Source organism: Cynoglossus semilaevis, chromosome 8 (genome assembly GCF_000523025.1).
Source record: "Cynoglossus semilaevis isolate Cse_v1.0 chromosome 8, Cse_v1.0, whole genome shotgun sequence".
NCBI classification, from domain to species: domain Eukaryota; kingdom Metazoa; phylum Chordata; class Actinopteri; order Pleuronectiformes; family Cynoglossidae; genus Cynoglossus; species Cynoglossus semilaevis.
This window is the reverse complement of record NC_024314.1, coordinates 13,783,317-13,803,399: the sequence shown is the minus strand read 5'-3', so window position 1 is coordinate 13,803,399 and position 20,083 is coordinate 13,783,317. Positions and strand designations below refer to the sequence as shown.

The 20,083-nt window shown below is 44.6% G+C and overlaps 1 protein-coding gene across 1 annotated transcript in view; it reads right to left on the bottom strand.

Moving 5' to 3' along the window:
• The window catches only part of LOC103382300 (glutamate receptor ionotropic, delta-1-like), a 133,060-nt gene that overhangs the window by 28,629 nt on the left and 84,348 nt on the right, over window positions 1-20,083 (bottom strand). The window contains 2 exon segments of the mRNA XM_008315044.3: window positions 1,486-1,691; window positions 18,267-18,551. Coding sequence (XP_008313266.1) covers window positions 1,486-1,691; window positions 18,267-18,551 — 491 coding nt within the window.

The window sequence follows — 20,083 nt, the reverse complement described above, 5'->3', positions numbered from 1 at the left end:
GGAAACTGAAGCCCATCTTAATGAAGGCCTAGGTACCAACAAATATCTTTGACTGATGATCAACTGATTTATTGATCGGTGCATTGACTCGTAAACAACCAAACAAGTGTTCGGTTTCTCTTCTGTGTGAGCAGAGAGAGAGAGAGAGAGAGAGACCTGCTTATAGTCAGAGGCCATCTGTAAACTGGGCAATTAGCAACAAGTGTGTGTGTGTGTGTGTGCGTGTGTGTGTGTGTGGAGAAAGGGTAGGAAAGAAAATTGCTGCTTGTGTTTCAATGAGGTCATTTTCAATTTGCCCCTCAGGACATGAACACAGCTCCACACACTCACACAGACATGCTGCTGTCAGTCATCATTTCTCCTCTGAGAGTCAGAGCTGTCTACAAGTCTGAGAGATACATGTCTCTCTCTCTCTCTCTCTCTCTCTCTCTCCCTCTGTCTCTCTCTCCCTCTGTCTCCCCCACTCTCACCGTGTAGGAATTATAGAGGTAGTAAGGAAGAGATGGAGGGCAGAAAAAAGAGACTAAAAAGAGAGAGTAATAAAGGAGGACTGACAGAGAGAGAGCGAGAGAGAGGGCGTGAGTGAGAGAAAGAAAGAGAAAGAGAGAGAGAGAGAGAGAGAGAGAGGAGGTAAATAAGTAAGTAAGGATGGAAAATGTGCCTGTGTGTGTGAGATGACTGATAAGTCAGAGGTGGATCAATACTGTTCTCATGGCAACGCTTGAGTGACAGATTCATTGAGTGAAAACACACACACACACACACACACACACACACACGCTCTCTCTCTCTACTTCCATTTTCAGTGTGGTGACACCTGCACAGTGTTATAAGTTATCCAAAAATCACAGTTACATCAAGGGCAACTGGACAAGTAGGTTTTCTTTCTTTTGAAGAGGTTTCACCTCTCATCCAAGAGGCTTCTTCAGTTCTTCTTCAGTTCTTCTTCAGTTCTTCTTCAGTTCTTCTTCAGTTCTTCTCCAGTTCTTCTCCAGTTCTTCTTCAGTTCTTCTCCAGTTCTTCTTGAGTTCTTCTTCAGTTCTTCTCCAGTTCTTCTTGAGTTCTTCTTCAGTTCTTCTCCAGTTCTTCTTCAGTTCTTATTCCGTTCTTCTCCAGTTCTTCTCCAGTTCTTCTTCAGTTCTTCTTCAGTTCTTCTCCAGTTCTTCTCCAGTTCTTCTTCAGTTCTTCTTCAGTTCTTCTTCAGTTCTTCTCCAGTTCTTCTCCAGTGCCTCCTGGATGAGAGGTGAAACGTCTTCAAAAAGAAGAAGGAAACCTACTTGGTCCATTTGCCCTCGATGTAGGTATTTTTGGATTAAATGACCTGGATGACTGAGAACCTACACAGACATGATCATGGTACACTTGTGTGGTTTCTCCTCTAAGCTAAGAATGTATGCCTGTATGTTGCCCTCTTGTGGTGGGTGTGTATACATGCACACTGGCCTCCAGTGTTTAACACGTGTATGTTGTATGACGTGCAGTCACCTGCTGGATAAAGGTGTGCGCCGCCTGTGGACTCAGCAGCAGCACGGCTCTCCTCAGTGTGTCCCGGTACCGGTTCAGCTCCTCGGTTTTCATGCTGCTGAAGAGGGCGCTAAAGACTTTGCTCACGTTTCTGTCCACGCGCTGCAGGGCGACGTCCACACCTACACGAGAAGTCTGGTCCAGGAAGCTCTGCAGTCCTCGGATATCTGCGGCAAAAACAGTCACTCACTGTCAGACGTCACAGAAAGACAAGCACATGCTGAGCTAAGATCGGAAACACTCATGGTGTTCAAAGACATTGGTTAGCTTTAGGACAGGGAGTGGCCACCTGGTGGCCAAATCAGGAATGTCAGGTGTACTGCAGAGAAACAACCGTAATAAGGACAATGACTATTTCCATCAGGACCATAGACAGTTCCAAGAACTCACGAGGGTTTCTGTTTTAACCACAAAACCTAGAATAAATAAAGAAACAAATCCATCAAATGAAGGAACTTGTCTCCATTAACGTCTGTTCTTAGGAGAACTACAGTATGTCCAGTGTGGAGCTGCTGTAACACAAACATTCAGTCACTGACAGACTCTCACTGACTCCACCCACAGCACACAGCCCAGAGCAGGGTCTGGAGGAATGACAGGGAATCAGAAGAGGGTCTGAATTTCAAAATCCTTCTACAGCAAATGTTGTTGCTGGTGAAAACTGACAGGCGAGTGAGGGAGTGACAGAGCAGCAGGAGGAAGGAAAGAGGAGACAGAGAAGAAGGAAGAGGAGGAGAAGAGAGAGGAAAAACAGTGACACTGAGAACAGGATGAGAGGATGTAAGAGAGGCAGGTGGAGACACCCAGGTCCTTAGGAACAACTGCTGCTGCTGCTGCTGATGATGCTGCTGCTGCTGCTGCTGCTTCTGTTGCTGCTGCTGCTGCTGTTACTGCTGTTGCTGCTGCTGTTACTGCTGCTGATGCTGCTGCTGCTGTTACTGCTGCTGCTACTGCTGTTACTGCTGCTGTTACTGCTGCTGCTGTTCCTGCTGCTGATGCTGCTGCTGCTGTTACTGCTGTTACTGCGGCTGGTACTGCTGCTGTTACTGCTGCTGTTTCTGCTGCTGCTGCTGCTGCTGCTCCTGCTGCTGTTGCTACTGCTGCTGCTGCTGCTGTTTCTGCTGCTGCTGTTTCTGCTGCTGCTGTTTCTGCTGCTGCTGCTGCTGTTACTGCTGCTGTTGCTGCTGCTGGTGCTGCTGCTGCTGTTACTGCTGTTACTGCGGCTGGTACTGCTGCTGTTACTGCTGCTGCTACTGCTGTTACTGCTGCTGTTACTGCTGCTGCTACTGCTGTTACTGCTGCTGTTACTGCTGAGTTGTCATCTGTGTGTGTTCCAGCAGCAGAATAGCCAAAGACTGGGGAACAATGTCAAACCATATCATACTAACCAACGACCTTTGACCTTCCAGATACACTCACCACTAATGAATCTGTGCAGATGATTATTTCTCATAAAGTCAAAACTGAAGTGAACAGGTTGTTGTCTCTTCACTGTTTGTGATTCAGGTTCAGTTCCTGTCAGATTCTGGATGGTCCTTGTTTTTGTGTTGTCTATGATTGTGAAACAGGTAGTTCATAAATAATACATAACACACACACACACACACACACACACCCAAACCCACAAACACTGGTTTTTGTGTTCTGTGAGGACTTCACATCGTCACACCAGCGCCCTCTAGCCTCGTGCCTTTTACAAATGTGTAGGTGTAGGTGTGGGTGTAGGTGTGGGTGTGGGTGTAGGTGTGGGTGTAGGTGTAGGTGTGGGTGTAGGTGTAGGTGTAGGTGTGGGTGTGGGTGTAGGTGTAGGTGTAGGTGGAGGTGTGGGTGTAGGTGTGGGTGTAGGTGTGGGTGTGGGTGTAGGTGTAGGTGTAGGTGTAGGTGTGGGTGTAGGTGTGGGTGTAGGTGTAGGTGTGGGTGTAGGTGTGGGTGTGGGTGTAGGTGGGGGGGTAGGTGTAGGTGTAGGTGTAGGGGTGGAGCTCACAGCTTCATCCATCACAAAATAGAAAGAGAAAAGAGAAAACATTCAAAACCAGGACCTGGATCCAGACTCTATTTAGATTCATGGACACAGGGCAGCTGTTTGATCCTGGTCTTCAACATTTACACACTGAGCAGCAAATACCTGTGGTATTTATACCTGCAGCGTCTGACTCACATTTTATCACGTAATGTCAGCGTCACTCAAACAGCACCTCAGTGTTGGGTCTAGGATTCATCTGGGTCAAATCCCTTCTAACTGTCAGAACTCTGTGTCCAATGTTTGTTCTTCTACTCACAAGGTGACAAAAATGTGAAATAACTAGTTAGAGGAGAGAGCTGGACCAGGTGAGCAGCAGGTTAGGGCGGTAAAGAAAAGGAATAGAAATGTGTTCGGAAACAAAAGATACAGGAAAAGAAATCCAGCTGAAGAAGTACATCTTCAACTAATGACAACATTATTAATGACACGTTTGGATCAACATACTGAGTAAGAACAAGCTAAGGGTTAGCCACGACCAAACAAAAGAACCAAAATGGCTCTGGTTGGTCAAAAATATACCAAAGTTAGTTAAAAAAACTAAACCAGCGCAGACTTTGACCCTGTTTTCAATCTTAATTTTAATGCCACCCGGTGGTGTCTTCCTGTAAATGAACCAGCACAGCTGCTGTTGATCAATATTTACAGCTGCCGAGTTGAGACGCAGCAGGAAGAGAAGGACAATTTTATTTTATTTAACAATCTGCGTTTGAAGCTTCTTCACTGGAACAGCTGGAGATTTTTGAAAAAGTCAAAGAGATTCAGGGCTAAAAGACGTCAGAGTGAGAAGTTCACAACAAGAAGTCACCGATCGTCTGTGATACTGCTGAAGAGTGACGTCTTTATGGACTACACTTCACTGCTGACTACAAGCTAAACCCTCTATACACACAAACTGAACTGTTTACAGAAGAAAACTGTTTCTGAAACAACTCCTGCCACTAGGTGGAAATGAGTCGTTTTGGGAATTTCACATTTGACAGTCTTCATTCACATTAATGTCAGTGACATAAACCAGTGGACCAGTGGTGGACCAGTGGTGGACCAGCGGTGGACCAGTGGTGGACCAGTGGTGGACTTACTGTTGACCAAGTTGGTTCAGTTTTACATCATGCCTTTGTGAGGAGGCACAGACTGGACCAGGCAAATAAAGAATAGAATAAGGAAACATTTCCTTCAGCCTCCCTCTCTTCCTGTATCTCTGCGTACTCCGTAGGTCCGTGGTTTGGAGGGATTCCCTGGCTGCGCTCTAATTGAAAGCTGCTTGTCTCCACTCTGCAGCTTAATCTCTCTCTATCCCTCTGCTCCTGAGTTCTGCAACGTCCTGTTACCCTGAACGCATCCTGGTTCTGAGCAACCAGGAGCCTAATGAAGGAGAGGCCCTGAACTGTAACGGCTGAATCAGAGAGAGAGAGAGAGAGAGAGAGAAGGGGGGTGAGGTAGTGGGAGGCGTTTCCATGACAGCTCTGTTCATTTATCACAAGACTGCGGAAAAAAGACATTTTAATTACCTGCACACATCATGAAGAGAGATGAAGAGAGGGGGAGGACTGAGAGAGAGAGAGAGAGAGAGGGTGGAGGAGAAAGGGAGACAAAGAGAGAGAGAGAGAGAGAGACAGTGATGCTGATGATAGTGGGAGTTTGTAAACAGGAATAATGAAGTCCTTTCATCCACAACCAATGACAGGAGTAACATTTAGCTGTGTGTGTGTGTGTGTGTGTGTGTGTCTCGTCACATCATTAAGTCAAGTTGGTCTGAACTGTCCTCCACACACACTCACTGGTTTGTTCTTGGTCTCCACCTCTGGCTCCAGGCTCCTGTTCTGGAGTTCAGTCGGTCCTCACAACGTCACCATCGTCTACACTGGTCTAAACACACACTTCCATTCATACACAGTCACTGCACAGACCAGTAGGTACTGATAGTCACGGACCACACACACACACACACACACACACACCTGTGTTTGTGGTGCACAATCTGTCAAACTCAGGAAATAAGACCTTCAAAAACAGACCTTTAATTTCATGTCAAAGAACTAATTAGCTTGTGCACGGACCCAGCAGGAAGTCACTTCACACTCAGACGTTCACTGTCACACTGCTGAGTCTGGAATATTCCAAAAATAATAACAATAATACTCATAATGATGATGGGAAAGACATAATTAGTGGAGCAGCGGTGAAGTCTGTTCCATGTGTCAACAACCGTCCAACAGCTAATTCTCTTTTTCCATTAAGTCAAGGTAAATCTTTGGTCTAGCTCCAGTCTGAGCAGAGCTAAAAATGACTAAAAAGTCCACCGTCAGGGAGAAAAAATTAAAAAAGAGTTATATTTTATCTTTAAGAAGCTGAGGATGAAAATCAAACGGATTCAGATTCATTTATTCCTGACGAAATTCGGTGACAAAAAACCCCCAGAGTAACTCCTATCACCAACCAGTGGGTGGCAGTAAGGCGGCCAGAACCTCCCAGTGCATGATGGGATTAGTGTGGAAATTGATATTTGATAAATATTCAATTACAAATAATGAATGAAAAGCAATAGTTTTATTATTTTATAGTCCCTTTTTACAGATTGTAATCAGTGACACCACCTGACCACAGGGGGCAGCAGCTGGCCAGAAGTTTTTGGGATCGAGCTGGGAAAAAAAATCCTTGTTTTTCTTAATGAACTCAGTGAGGATGAGTAAATACTTTGACAGGTTAAAGAATATGTGTACATGTGTACTTGGGTGTACTGCATGATGAAACATGTAAAGGATATTACTTCACTGCCCACTCCATTAATCACTGCTGAAACTTGAATGTGTTCTTCTGTCACTCCAGTGTCTGAAGTGTTTTGTTCTGATTTACAGCAGGGACACAAACTGACCACCGGGGACAGCAGAGGACCAGCGATCTCTGTGAGCTTAAATTGACCATTTCCTCCATGGACTTTGGTGGATTTTATGGAAACAGATTTCTGCCTGAGCCAATAAAAGCCAGCGTCAGTTTAATCCTAGAATATGTTCACTGCTCCTCAGCTTCACTGTCAGACTGATTCTTTTATGATGCAACTTTCACACAAAAGTATGAAAAAAAGGCTGAAAAAACCCCCTCAACAAACTAAAGCAGGTCTGTTTTTCTGAGAGTGAGTAAGAGAGGCCAGGGTGTAAATGATTTATGCACCGGGGCAGTTCAGATGGGTGGAGCTCTGCAGCATCCTGCAGATTGTGTCTGCTCACCACCATTTTATTTCCCTTCCACACTCCTCTGTTTCAGCTCCACTCTGGTCACAAACCTTAGACAAACAGAACCCGTCCTGGTGATAAATGTCTCTCTAGAACCCAGCAGTAAAACCTAGGGCTTCCTCGGGGGAACTGCTTTGGTTCCTACAGTTTTTAACTCCGCTCACTCACAACACTAACCTGGTCCTGGTACATCATCAGCATTTTGACTCCACCTTTTAGACCATGATGTGGTCCACTCCTCCGACTGTTTGTTGGACCAAACAGTTCAGACATTAAAGCTCTGTACTCCACATCATCAGTAGACGATGAATAATAAATATATTTTCTTCATATTATTCTATAATAAACACAGCTGAAGAACATATCGATACAACAACTCAGGTGACGTGACCTTTAAGTCCAAGCAGCTGCTGCAGCTCCATCAGCTCCACCTCTCCCTTCACTCCTGCCTCTCATGAAGATAAACCCTCTCCGTCTCCGACTCATCATCTGTTTTTCTTTTTTTTATTATTAATACAATCAATTATAAAACAAACAAAGAAAACAAAACGAAGTGTGTGCAGCCATGTCGAGTTTAAAGTGTCCTGCAGACACTATTTCAGTGAACTGCAGAACCTCCTTTTCTCCTGCAGGGGGATCCTGAGGCTTTTCATCGATCTGTTTGTTTCCTGCCAAAGCCTCGGAAATAAAATGAGGGGATTAAAAAAAAGATTAAAGAAAAAAAAAACTGACGATAGAGCAGAGAGAACATGATCAGTTCTGACCCACTGACAGGAAGTGACACCATCAGCCCCCCCCCCCCCCCCCCCCCCCCCCCTCCTTCTTCATGATGAGTGTTGGACAACAAGTTCCACACCCTTCTCCATCTCTTCACGACCCCCCCCCCTCCAGCTCCCCCATCTTTCTCCCTATTCTCTTCACAGCCACAGGTCTCATGGTCCCGCTCTTTTAGGAGGTGCAGTTCTGCGACTGATTTGAATACGATTCTGATGCATGGACACAAAGTTGGTCCCGCCCCCAGCCTTCTACTTCCTTCTGCCCCGTCCCCCTCCGCAGCTCCGCAGGGTTATGTATATGAAGCTGACGGTGGTTGATTTCAGGGCCGTGGTCTCAGAGGCGTCAGTGCTGATCTGAAGCCTCCGTACATTAGGGTTTGATGTGAGGAGGTGAAATACGAGTGAGAAAATGTTCCTCAGCTTTTACTGCACTTTTATTTTTACGTCTCATCCGTCTGTGTGTGTGTGTGTGTGTGAGAGAGTAAATACGAATAAACACCTCTACATTATTCATGACAAACACTTGAAGCTCAGTCTGTGTCTGAACACTGGCAGCTTTAAAGGAACACTTCAAACTTTATATATACACAGTATATACTTATATAAAGTAACGTTAGCTACAACAGTCCTGGTACAGAAACCAGAGCTAACGTTAGCTACAACAGTTCTGGTACAGAAACCAGAGCTAACGTTAGCTACAACAGCCCTGGTACAGACACCAGAGCTAACGTTAGCTACAACAGCCCTGGTACAGACACCAGAGCTAACGTTAGCTACAACAGTTCTGGTACAGAAACCAGAGCTAACGTTAGCTACAACAGTTCTGGTACAGAAACCAGAGCTAACGTTAGCTACAACAGCCCTGGTACAGACACCAGAGCTAACATTAGCTACAACAGTCCTGGGCCAGACACCAGAGCTAACGTTAGCTACAACAGCCCTGGTACAGACACCAGAGCTAACATTAGCTACCACAGTCCTGGTACAGACACCAGAGCTAACGTTATCTACAACAGTCCTGGTACAGACACTAGAGCTAACATTAGCTACAACAGCCCTGGTACAGACACCAGAGCTAACATTAGCTAAAACAGTCCTGGTACAGACACCAGAGCGAACATTAGCTACAACAGTCCTGGGCCAGACACCAGAGCTAACGTTAGCTACAACAGTTCTGGTACAGAAACCAGAGCTAACATTAGCTACAACAGTTCTGGTACAGAAACCAGAGCTAACGTTAGCTACAACAGCCCTGGTACAGACACCAGAGCTAACGTTATCTACAACAGTCCTGGTACAGACACCAGAGCTAACGTTATCTACAACAGTCCTGGTACAGACACCAGAGCGAACATTAGCTACAACAGTCCTGGTACAGACACCAGAGCTAACATTAGCATTCCTGTCTACTCTTGAATGGTAGACGACACAAGCATCAGTGATGGATTGACGGTGTGAACTTTGCGTAGCATTGGTTTATGAACTGATAACGGGGGACCGTAAAGATGAATTTTAAAAATCAAAGGGCAAACCCGTAAAAATAACAGTTTCATCAGCTAAATGACATTTACTGTGTCACTTTTATGAAAGGACTCCTGCTGTTTCTACTTCTCACCGAATTATTTTACAGACGAACCTACAGCGTAGAAATCAAAACTAATAAAATCAACGACCACATGGCTACTGAGTTCAACCAATAATATTTGATAATTTCTCGTAAACATTGAAGATTTTCACTTTGTAATTTTATTTGTCTCTTGTCACAATGACAAGTGTTTCAGCAAGGGCACAGATTAGCCTCTGTGGTACCTCCTGCTGGTGGGATTCCCATATTGTAGTTTTTGATTCTTTTGCAGCTGGGTCAATTCCTGCAACTGAAGGGAACTGTTTTTATCTCCTTCCTTTCCCCTACTGGCTCCTCTTTACTCCTCTTCATCAGTCCTTCTCCTCCTTTTCCTCATTCTCTTCTAGGTTCTGGACTACAGGAATCCTACCTGTTCCACTTGTTTCTTGATTCCTCCTCCTACGTCCCCTCCTCCTCTCTCCACCTCCCCTCCTGTAACCTCGTCAGCCAGTGTGAAACATTTATCTGCACTAACTCAGATGGATGTGTGTTTGTGTTTGCAGCAGCAGATGATCAGACTTTTCTTTTCTCTCTCTCTGTTAATCACAGTCTCTTTTTCATTCTCACCATTTAACCACATTAGAACGCCTGTTCCAACCAGCGGCGACGCTAATCACAACATTTATCTACCAGAGCAGGTAACACAGACACGACAAGGCGATGAATTACAGAAAATATATTAAAGTTTTTTATCAAATAGCCAGGACATCCTCCTGGCCAGTAGTGGTACTGCACCTGAAAAACAATTCCAGGTGATGTCAAATAAGAAATAAGACTTTCTCCTTCTCTCTTCAGCAACTCACTAAATGTGATTAATCAATTATTTAATTGATTAATGAACTCATTCACTAATTCGTACATGTTCTATGACTGAATCCTTTTCTAGGTCACAACTGGAGCAGAAGCCAAACTGAGCGATGGTTGTAAACACTCACACTCACACTCACACCAGTGGTCAGTTTAGAGTAAACCTGGAGGAAACACACTCTGCCTTTATACTGTATGTATAAGGTGTCAATAATGTGTATCTTGCTGCTGCCTCTCGGTGCGTTATATAAATAAACAGAAACCACATGCCAACACCATGCAGAGACCATCAGTAACCACTAGGGTGCAACAATCTTCATGTTTTTGCTGTAAGGCATCAGCACAGCCCACAGTGTGACCAAAAAAACCATTCAACCCACTCTGGATTAAAAAATAATCTTTAATCCCAATTTAATTTCTGGTTGTTAGCTGTGATCATTCCAGGCATTGATTTTAAATCAGATCCAGTTTCTTGTTTATGGAGATGAAGACGAGAAAATGAATCTCCAGATAACCAATCAGCCGCGTGGCTTTGGGATCAATACCCGGCCTCTCTGTGGTTCAGACTCACTGCACATGGAGGAGTTGACCCGGTTCACACAGAGATCCTGTCACATTTCCAATGTGGAAAAATCAAAGTTTTGATTGGTGGAGAGGGAACTACTGATCAATAATCACCACAGCGAGGAACAGAACAACACCAACCACAGACAGGAACACGTCCTTAGAGCTGCAGCCTCAGGATAAAGAATAAGAAACAATAACAGTTTTACGTCAGTCAAAACTCATCATCAGTCAAAAAAAAGACAACAACAAATATAACTTTCTCTCTGTATTTTCTTCTTTTTTTTTGATTACGACTCATTCTAGATCGGGGGTTCCACATGCAGCTAACAGCAAATCCACAGGGTTTTCTGTGTGGACGTGTTGTTGGACTGTGTGTCGTTTACAAACATCAGAACATCTTCTGTTCAACAGGAAAGCCAGACAGTCACGACGTTTTTGTGATTCTGAAGATTTAAGACGACACAGATTTTATCAGAGAGAAACATGTGTTTCAACAAAGAACAAACACAGACTGAAGACTCTCTGATCTGTGTGTGTGTGTGTGTGTGTGTGTGTGTGTGTGGTTACACTACAAACTAATGTCCTTCTGTTTCCTACTCAAGCTCCTCCTCCCTCCTCCTTATTCCTGACTCAGTTTAAATTAAAATTCCTGTTGGGTAAACAGGAGGATGCTGCGCATACAGTCAGCATCATGCAGCACAAGAGTACTTCCAATCTAGTACTAGTACTAATCTAGTACTAGTACCACTTTGAGCCAATACACACCTGCTAACCTGGTTGTTGTTAAATCTATATTCTGATAAATATTGATTCTCCACTCAGACATTTCGGTGTAGCCCTTTTCCAAAGGCTCACTTTCGTCTCCAATCTCTGCTGCAGATATAAATCAGTGCATCATCTGCATAATGACAACCTCCACTGTGAACATAAACTGTAGAACAGACAGCAGCAGACTCAGACCTGAACCCTGTGAGACCCAGTCCATCATCAAATTCACCGGCAGCACCACCAAAAAGAAGAGTTTGGCCTCCTGTTCCAGCCGTTTGTTTACAGATCGCCACCTTCTGCTGCCTCCAGTGCCACTCAGTCCTTTTAAAAATCCCTGCTTTTACTTTCATTTTTCCTGCTGTGTGACTGCTTTTAACTCGGAGGTGGGAGTGGAGCCGATCTGTGCCGAGGACTCAAACCCTCTGGAGATGAGATTCAAGGTTTTTCCTGCGCGGGCCGCGGACGTGAATATGAATGTGGTGCAGCAGCTGGAAGCCGCTATTTTTCATACTGTTTTTCCGTGTAATAATGCAGCCACTCGGAGGGATTACTGCTGCAGGAGACCGGACTGTGTGATGATGTACGAGTGGAGACGCTGCAGCTCTGCAGCCACAGCTCACAATCATTAAACACCGCTCTTTTCCATTTTCTTACTCTGTTTATGGAAAATACACAGTCGCTGCTCTCTCCCACCAAACTTCAGCTGAGTTATTGTTTTCAGGGTAGAGCCGTTAACGAGGCGTAAACACTGACAAACACATAAACCCAGGCCGTTTACTTTTCTCTCAGGGACTGGAGGGACCGATGAACAACGCTGAGTCATCATTATAACAATAACAACAACAACAACAACAACAACAATAATAATAATAATTTTATTTTTATCATCATCATCATTATTATTGTTGTTGTTATTAATATTATTTATTCTGTTGTTATTATTATTATTATTGTTGTTGTTGTAGGGGAAACCAACATTAGCTCATGCTAATCTCTACTGTTCACTTTGTTAGACACTGTAAAATGAAACAAACAAAAGCACCAGGAACTATTTGCTTGTTTCAAACTGGTTCTTGTTGGAACAATAATTTATTTCTATTGGATTTTTTTTTTTTTTTGCTTCAATTGGAAGTAGGTGTTTTCTGTCTCTAGGAGTTGGTACCAGGAACCAGTGCTGTTTCCACTGAATACCAAGTACGAGAGACATGGACAGGAACTCTGTGTTTCCAGCCAATGTGAGGTGTTTTGTTTTTACACCTGTCCTTCAAGAAACAAGAAAAAAATAAATAACTTTTCCGACCCGCCCACACATTTACACACAAACACACACACCTGCCTCACACCACGGTCACAGATCAGGTGACCAAAACAATGCTGAGAGTCGTTTTCAGCCTCTTCAGAACAACCCTGTGTTTGTGGAAGTATCGGCTAAAGGTCTAAATGAGATTACCGATCGTTTTGTTTGATATTTTTCTAAAAGATAATGAACGTCATATTTTCATCATTGATTTTTTTTATTTCCTCTTTATCGACAGCTTTTAATTTTTCTAACTTTCCTTCTGTCCCTCAGCTCAGAGCTGCAGATCCAGAAGGTCAGCACTGAACCCTGAGTTTCTGCTCTTTCTTTTTATGTCTTCAAACAAACTCTGTCTTTTATGTTTTAATCACAAAAAAAGCCCAAGGTGAGGCCAGGAGGTTGGGAATAAAAAGGCACAGTGCCGATGAAAATATCCGTCAGGACATAACAAACCTTGGAGCGACACTGATGATCACACTCTGTCCTGGGTGGATGAAAACACACTTTTCAAGGCTTGTTTTCTACTTTTCCAAATTCTGTTTTTGACAATAAAACCACATCTGAAAACCTCTGGTCTCTGTGTCTGTGTGAGAGTGAGAGTTTATTAATGATTGGAATTCGGTCTATTGTGAACCCAAGCCCAGCACACAGGCCGTTTCTGGAAGCTATGGTGAGAATGTACAAAAGCAGAATCTGTGGACGAGGGAAAACATTTTCTATAAAAAAAAACCCAATCCAGGGAACGTTATCAGGTTTGTGAAGACAGGACACGTCAGGGAAACAAACCCACAGCCTCTCACAGCTGCAACGTCAGGTTTTCATGGTCTGGTGACTGTGTGGCTGGTAACATTTTCTAAATGTTTCATCAGTGACGGTGACCGATCAGATGAAGGAGGCGCTCTTCAGGCCCTGGCTCCGCGGAGCAGCCAGATTAAAATAACAATGATTCAATAAAGTGTGGTATATTAGAATATGGAGTCGAGCAGAGCCAGAGCTGGTGGAGTGAATTAGAGGGTGAAGAGAGCAGGACCACCAGGAGGAGGAGGAGGAGGAGCTGGAAAAGTGGAGCTGGAGGCATGGACTTTAGTGTTAACATTAAATAATGCTGTGCTGAAATAAGATTTATCATTCAAACAAGTTGATAGAAGCACTCTTCCAGTCATGCTAGCAGCAGCAACACATATAGCATGACTAATGTTAGGATTGTGGGCACACATGTGTTAGCGTCTCACGATAAAGTGCTAGCTGTGGGCATGTATTTAAATAACGCTAGAAAAAAAACAAACATCTATCTTTCAGGTTATGCTAACAGTTGCTACAATTGCAGTAAAACGGTTCGTGTTTCTTTAAATTCATGCTAAAAGAGCTACACTGACTTCCAGTCGTCTGAGCCTCATCCAGGTCAGAAAATCCAGGATCAGGCTCCGGGAATTTTTTGATCTTGGCCCAAAAAACCTGGAGCATTCTGTCACTCCTCTCCTGTTAATCTGCTAAATAGTAAATTGATTCCTGTGATTGATGTGTGAGCACCTCCTGGAGGACAAATCCGTCTTCTTCTTTTTTTTTATATTTTAGACTGAGGGCCTGAGAGCAACTGCAGCAGAGATCAGTCAAAGACGTGGGATGAAGAGGTGAGGACAACAATGAGGATCAACAGGATTCAAATCCTGCTCTCTGATCCAGGTTCTCTGATCCAGGTCCTCTGATCCAGGTCCTCTGATCCAGGTCCTCTGATCTGGTTTCTCCACTCTGGATTATCTGACCTGGACTCTTTATAAACCACATAAACTACAGCTGATATTCAGCAGGTGTCAAAACCCACGATTGAAGCTCATGTTGTTAATGTTTAAATTTGTATCTACTCTTAGCAGCGTATTAAAGTAGCCAATAATAATGTATCTAAGTTAAGAGGTTAGCTCCTATTAGCATCATTTCATCATCAAGACCTTTGGGGTTAAATTTGTTTGTCTCTTAGCTCTACTATAACAATGTTAGTGCCACTGTAGCTTCTGCTACGTTTATGAGGCTAACTCAGGGTTAGGCTAAACAATAGCCACTGTTAGCATTGTTTTGAAAATGAAAAAACGACACTGAATATGGAGCATCTTTTGTAAGCATCCCTTAGAAGAGAACCTCTTGACACTAATTATGCTGCAGCTAGTGTTAAAAATCAGCCTGAAGAGGCTAACACTCATTAACCTCAATAAAAACACTCAGAAGTCTCTGTCTGCATAAAAATATTTTTATCCAGCGCCAGCGTGGGGTTTCATTTTCCAGCTCAATGTGTCGTTAGCGTCTGCTGAGCTACGGGGATGAAAACGTTTGTTTTTACCCCTGGATCATGTTTTTGCTCAGCGTGTCGTCTCTTTAATGGATCATACAGCTGTAAAATCAATCACCGTAACAATTAATGACTGTGATCATGCAGAGCGGCAACTGCGTCGAGCGGCTGGCACGGAACGACGATGTGAGAGAGGAGACGGAGCAGTGGTTCTCTGCTATGGTGTCTCTTAAAATTCCAGCATTGCTCACTGTTGGCTCTTGACTAACGCGGCTGCCGCTGAGCCTCTGTTTGGGACTCTCATTGTGTGGACACCTGCTGTCTCCACATGTAGTCCACTGATAGCTCTGCCAAGCTTTTGCCTTTTGATGTCTTAAGGTGTCTCAATTTGCCACTCCAAAGTCCATTCAGGAAATCTGGGACTTGGTAGGGATATTGGATCTAAAACGTACCACAGCCACTTACTGTAGATCCTTTGTTATTTCACAACTTTCTTAAAAGTAAAAAAAACTTTGGTTTAGTTTTTTTTTCAGTTGATTTAAGTACCACAGGGGGCAGCAGTGCTCCTGAGCTAAATCACTGATTTTCTTAATGTATTTTGGTTTGAGTTTCTTGTTGAAATTGTTGTCTATCAACACATTTGGAGTTCTAAACTATGAAGTGTCAGTGTCAGTGAGGAGCCTGGTTCCAGGTACTTGTTGTGAGACCTCGTGTTGGGTCTGTTTCTTTCTAATAAATGAGTCTTTAATGAACAAACACAGGTTCTGTTTCCCTCTGACAAGGTCATGTGAGGACGGCTGCCTGTGTGTGTGTGTGTTAATCAGTGATGTTTCATTATCCCTTGATGCTCCTCCGTTCCATCTAAAAGTAGCTGCTTCCCAGAGCGCACTGCAGCTCCTGCTGTCCATTTCACTGCCTATGTGGTGTGGGACACAGCCAGAGCTTAGAAATGACAGAGTAGCAGCAACATTATTTTCTATTCAAAAAGAGCTAATAATAAAATAAAATAAAAAAATAGCTAAAGATAAACTTAAACGGTAAAACGATATCCTAAAAAAGTTAGAAGAGAGCCTGTAGCCCTGCCATATCATAAAAATATGTGATTCCAATTCAATGTCAATAAAACTGCAGAGATTTATGGACAGGACAGAGGAAGCTGAGCCGCACCTCTGTCTCAGAGACAGTGCACTTCCATGTCATACAGCTAGGGGCAGAGTTGGTAAAAGAGACCATGACCAAGGAGGAAGAGGACGAAGAGGAGGAGTTAATTAAAGGCCATTGGCCAACCTTTATTGACCTACATGGAGCTCCCTCACCTTATATGATATTTTTACCGCTCCCCACCCCCGCACCTCCGCCCCCTCCCTCTCCTGCTCCAAGCTAAGAGTAAATGTCGTCTCCAGACGAAAACGCTTTGATGAAAGCTCCTTAAACTAATATCAAACTTCGTTTTCTTTTCAAATGAGGCTTTTAAGCCCCTGGAAATGTCCTGAAAATGCTAATGGTGGCGTGTATTTGTGCGTTAATGGCGTGGAGCTGCTTCCTCGTGTCCATAAATTCTAACATGTACCACGGTTCCGCGCTGCCACCCAGCCAACGTCTCACTTATTACCCTTTAGAAAATGGAGCAGGGAAAAGGTTGGGAGTGAGGAGGTTTCAGAGGAGGTGTTTCCAGCTGCTCCTTTAATCATCATCAGCACGCAGTGACAGAACCGGCCTCGCCGCGTCCAAACGTGGGCCAGACAGCCCAACAAAAAAGCCCATCTGCTGAGCCCATTCTTCAGCAGCCCAGCTCTAATCTGAATAAATGAGGCTGCAGCTCCGCTGATTCTGAGAACGGCTGTGCTCCCACCAGGAGAGGAGCAGGAGGAGCAGGAGGTAAAGTTGTGATCGTTGAAATATTTGCATTAGATTTGAGGCTAAATTATAAAATGATATTTATCTGCCATCTTGAAAAACAAAATATACCATTTGCAGGTTAGGATTTTTTTGTGCAGTGAGAGTAGAGTGAAAAAGTTGTTTAAAAATAATAGGCAAATACGGGTACCAGGTACACAGTACACAGAAATTGAAAATATTTGGTTTAATAGTTTGTAGATTTGTGTTAGTCTGATTAGGCTTTTATAGATCAACGGTGATGGAAGTTAGCTTGGTTTTGGAGACAAGGTACTTTGGATACTTCAGGAGCCGTGCGACTTTAGAGTTTTTTAGAGTTAGCACTAGTTAGCTGGGTTTACAGGCTAGTCTGGGCAATTAGTGAGCTAGTGGTTAAAGAGTTTGTCATGTGATTGGAGGACTGCTGGTTCAAATTCCAGCCTCTTTGTTTGAACCTCAACAAGTCAAGGAACTGTTTGGTCCTTTAGACCTGGACCTGGACCTGGACCACTACAGAGACCTGAAGGAGCTCCTGGCAGCACCGTGTTCAAGGCTACGTGATGCTAGATCTAGCAGTCATCCAATCAAAGCAGCTACAGACAGCCTGCATCAAGTGGACCAGAACAAATGGACCAGACCACGTGGGACAAATGTCTCCACCACCTGAGAGTGAAGGGATAAGAGAACAAAGAGTGTGAGGATTAATGAGTACTAACACGTGTTACTGTTTCCTGATCATGTCCACGGGGGTGGGAGGGGGCGCTCCTGTCTCACTAACATGTGGATTAACTGAACTAATCTGACCTTTAGGGCAGAGCTTAACAAACTTCAGAGGTGTGAGGTGCAGGGCTCTGACCCGCGGTCTGTATCTCAGACAAACACGGAGCTGCAGTGAGTGATGGATCATTATCTCCTCACCTGGAGCCTCTGCACTGCAGCAGCTCCCCTTTAACTTCACTTCATAAAAGCACAGTCAATAAAGAAAGATCCTCAGCCTGGATCCTAAGTCCCAGTGTGGTCAAAGGAAGACGGCAGCCTTCTAATCCACACTCCAGATCCCAGTTTAGAAATAATCCCCGACCTGCTGCAGCTACAGCAGTAGTACAAAACTCTGTCAAGGATTTCTTCCCTTCATTTTCAACCTCACAGGTGGAAAGTTTACGACAGATGTGCAGCTGGTAGGAGCCGCGACCTCGCCGCTCGGCTGATCACTTATTGAAACCATCCATATCCTGGGTCTGCACACGTGCACGGCGGTGCACTTCCTCTAAATCATCCAGACTAAATGCCTGCATCTGTCTATATCCTGCTTGTGTAATTGCCACCATCTCATATCGATTAGACTCAGAAATCCACTGAGCCTAATGTGATTTCATTAAGATACAGATTCTAAACAAATACATCAGAGGAAGAAGAGTCGCCGTATTAAAGATCACGGCTGCAACACAGAGGGAAACACTGGGACAGAAAAAGGAAAAAACAAGAATCTCTTACCGTAGTCTATGTCGTAGAAGACCACGAACTTCTGCCAACGCAGCTCCTCCACCAGTGTCAGCATCACCTCGTTGAGTCGCACCGGCGGCCGCGCAGCCAGGGTGTAGCGCTGCCCTCCTGGACTGGGGGTGAACTGACAGGCGGTGCGCGGCGCCCCCTCGCTGTTCCTCTGGATGTACAGGTGAGGGATGTGCATGGCGTCGGTCAGGGATTGTAGAGCGCTGGCCGACGCACAGCCTGTCGACGTCACCAACGCCAGGATGCCCTGGTTCATCAGCTCACAGGCTGCATAAGATAGAGAGTAGGGGGCAGTGTTGAGTCGTGAACTCAAAATGTTGTTTATATTCAATAGTCCACACAGCTCGGGTCCTTTACCACGACCCCTAAACCCAACCTTAACACTGACTCCACTCCAGCCAAAGTAACTCTATCTCCACCACAACAGTCGTCCAGGTTAACCATAACTCTAACTAAACACTAATCACAACTTAACCCTGACTAACCTGAACCAAAGTAACTCTACTGTTGTCGATGGCTAATCCTGGCTCCGTGGCTAACACCCACAGGTAACAGTTAGTCAGAGTCTGCTGTTTGGAGGACGTTTCTGCTTGACCTTCTGTTCAGAGAACATTGTTTTACATTTTTTACATCTTGTGGTGTTTTTTCATTTGCATTACAGCAGCAGCAGCAGCAGCAGCAACAGCAGCGTGTGGTCTCCTCTGACTGCAGATAAGATCAGCATAGACAAATCCTCATTAACATAAAGACCCTGAGGATTCAGTCTGTCTTGTGGAGCTGAAGGATCCAAACTTATAAAGAAATATTTTTGTTGTTGTTGGTCCAGAGAAGTCACTCGTCTGGACTCATCAGGTTCATTCTTTTGTTTGTTTTTCTGGGCGTGGGGAGGGGAAGGGGGGGTGATGGGTTTTCGACTGCCCACCGATTATCTTCGCCTCCCTGCCCTCGACGTGACACTCCACTGAATCTCATTTCCTCCTGCTTTTTGTTTTTCAAGCTTAGTAAATGAACTAGGCGTCGCCGGAGGACGAGGATGAGGCGGAGCCAAGGTCATGAGTTCAGCCTGAGCTAAACATGGGTTTGACTTCTTCTTTTCAAAACAACTAACTGAATTTTTGTTAATTTGTTGAAAAAAAAATTTATTTATATTTAAAATAATTATTTAAAAACGTGTGTGTGTTGGTTCTCAGTCATCCAGGTCAACTTAAAAACCAAATCATTGATTTTTGTTTTAGAAATTTCTCTACAATGAAGTCCTAAGTCAGAGTTTGTTTTCAATCAGCATCTGGATCCAACAGGGAACAGAACACGGTCCACATTTAATCAGAGTCTGGATGAGGTACAAGTCTGGTTGTGGTTTGTATTAGGGTCTGGTTTAGACCAGAGTGTGGACCAGATGATCTGCCCCTGGTCTCTGTCCTCTGGTGTCCTGACTCGGGTGTCTCTCCTCTGGTGTCCTGACTCCGGTGGCTGTCCTCTGGTGTCCTGACTCGGGTGTCTCTCCTCTGGTGTCCTGACTCGGGTGTCTGTCCTCTGGTGTCCTGACTCGGGTGTCTCTCCTCTGGTGTCCTGACTCGGGTGTCTGTCCTCTGGTGTCCTGACTTGGGTGTCTGTCCTCTGGTGTCCTGACTCGGGTGTCTCTCCTCTGGTGTCCTGACTCGGGTGTCTGTCCTCTGGTGTCCTGACTTGGGTGTCTGTCCTCTGGTGTCCTGACTTGGGTGTCTGTCCTCTGGTGTCCTGACTTGGGTGTCTGTCCTCTGGTGTCCTGACTTGGGTGTCTGTCCTCTGGTGTCCTGACT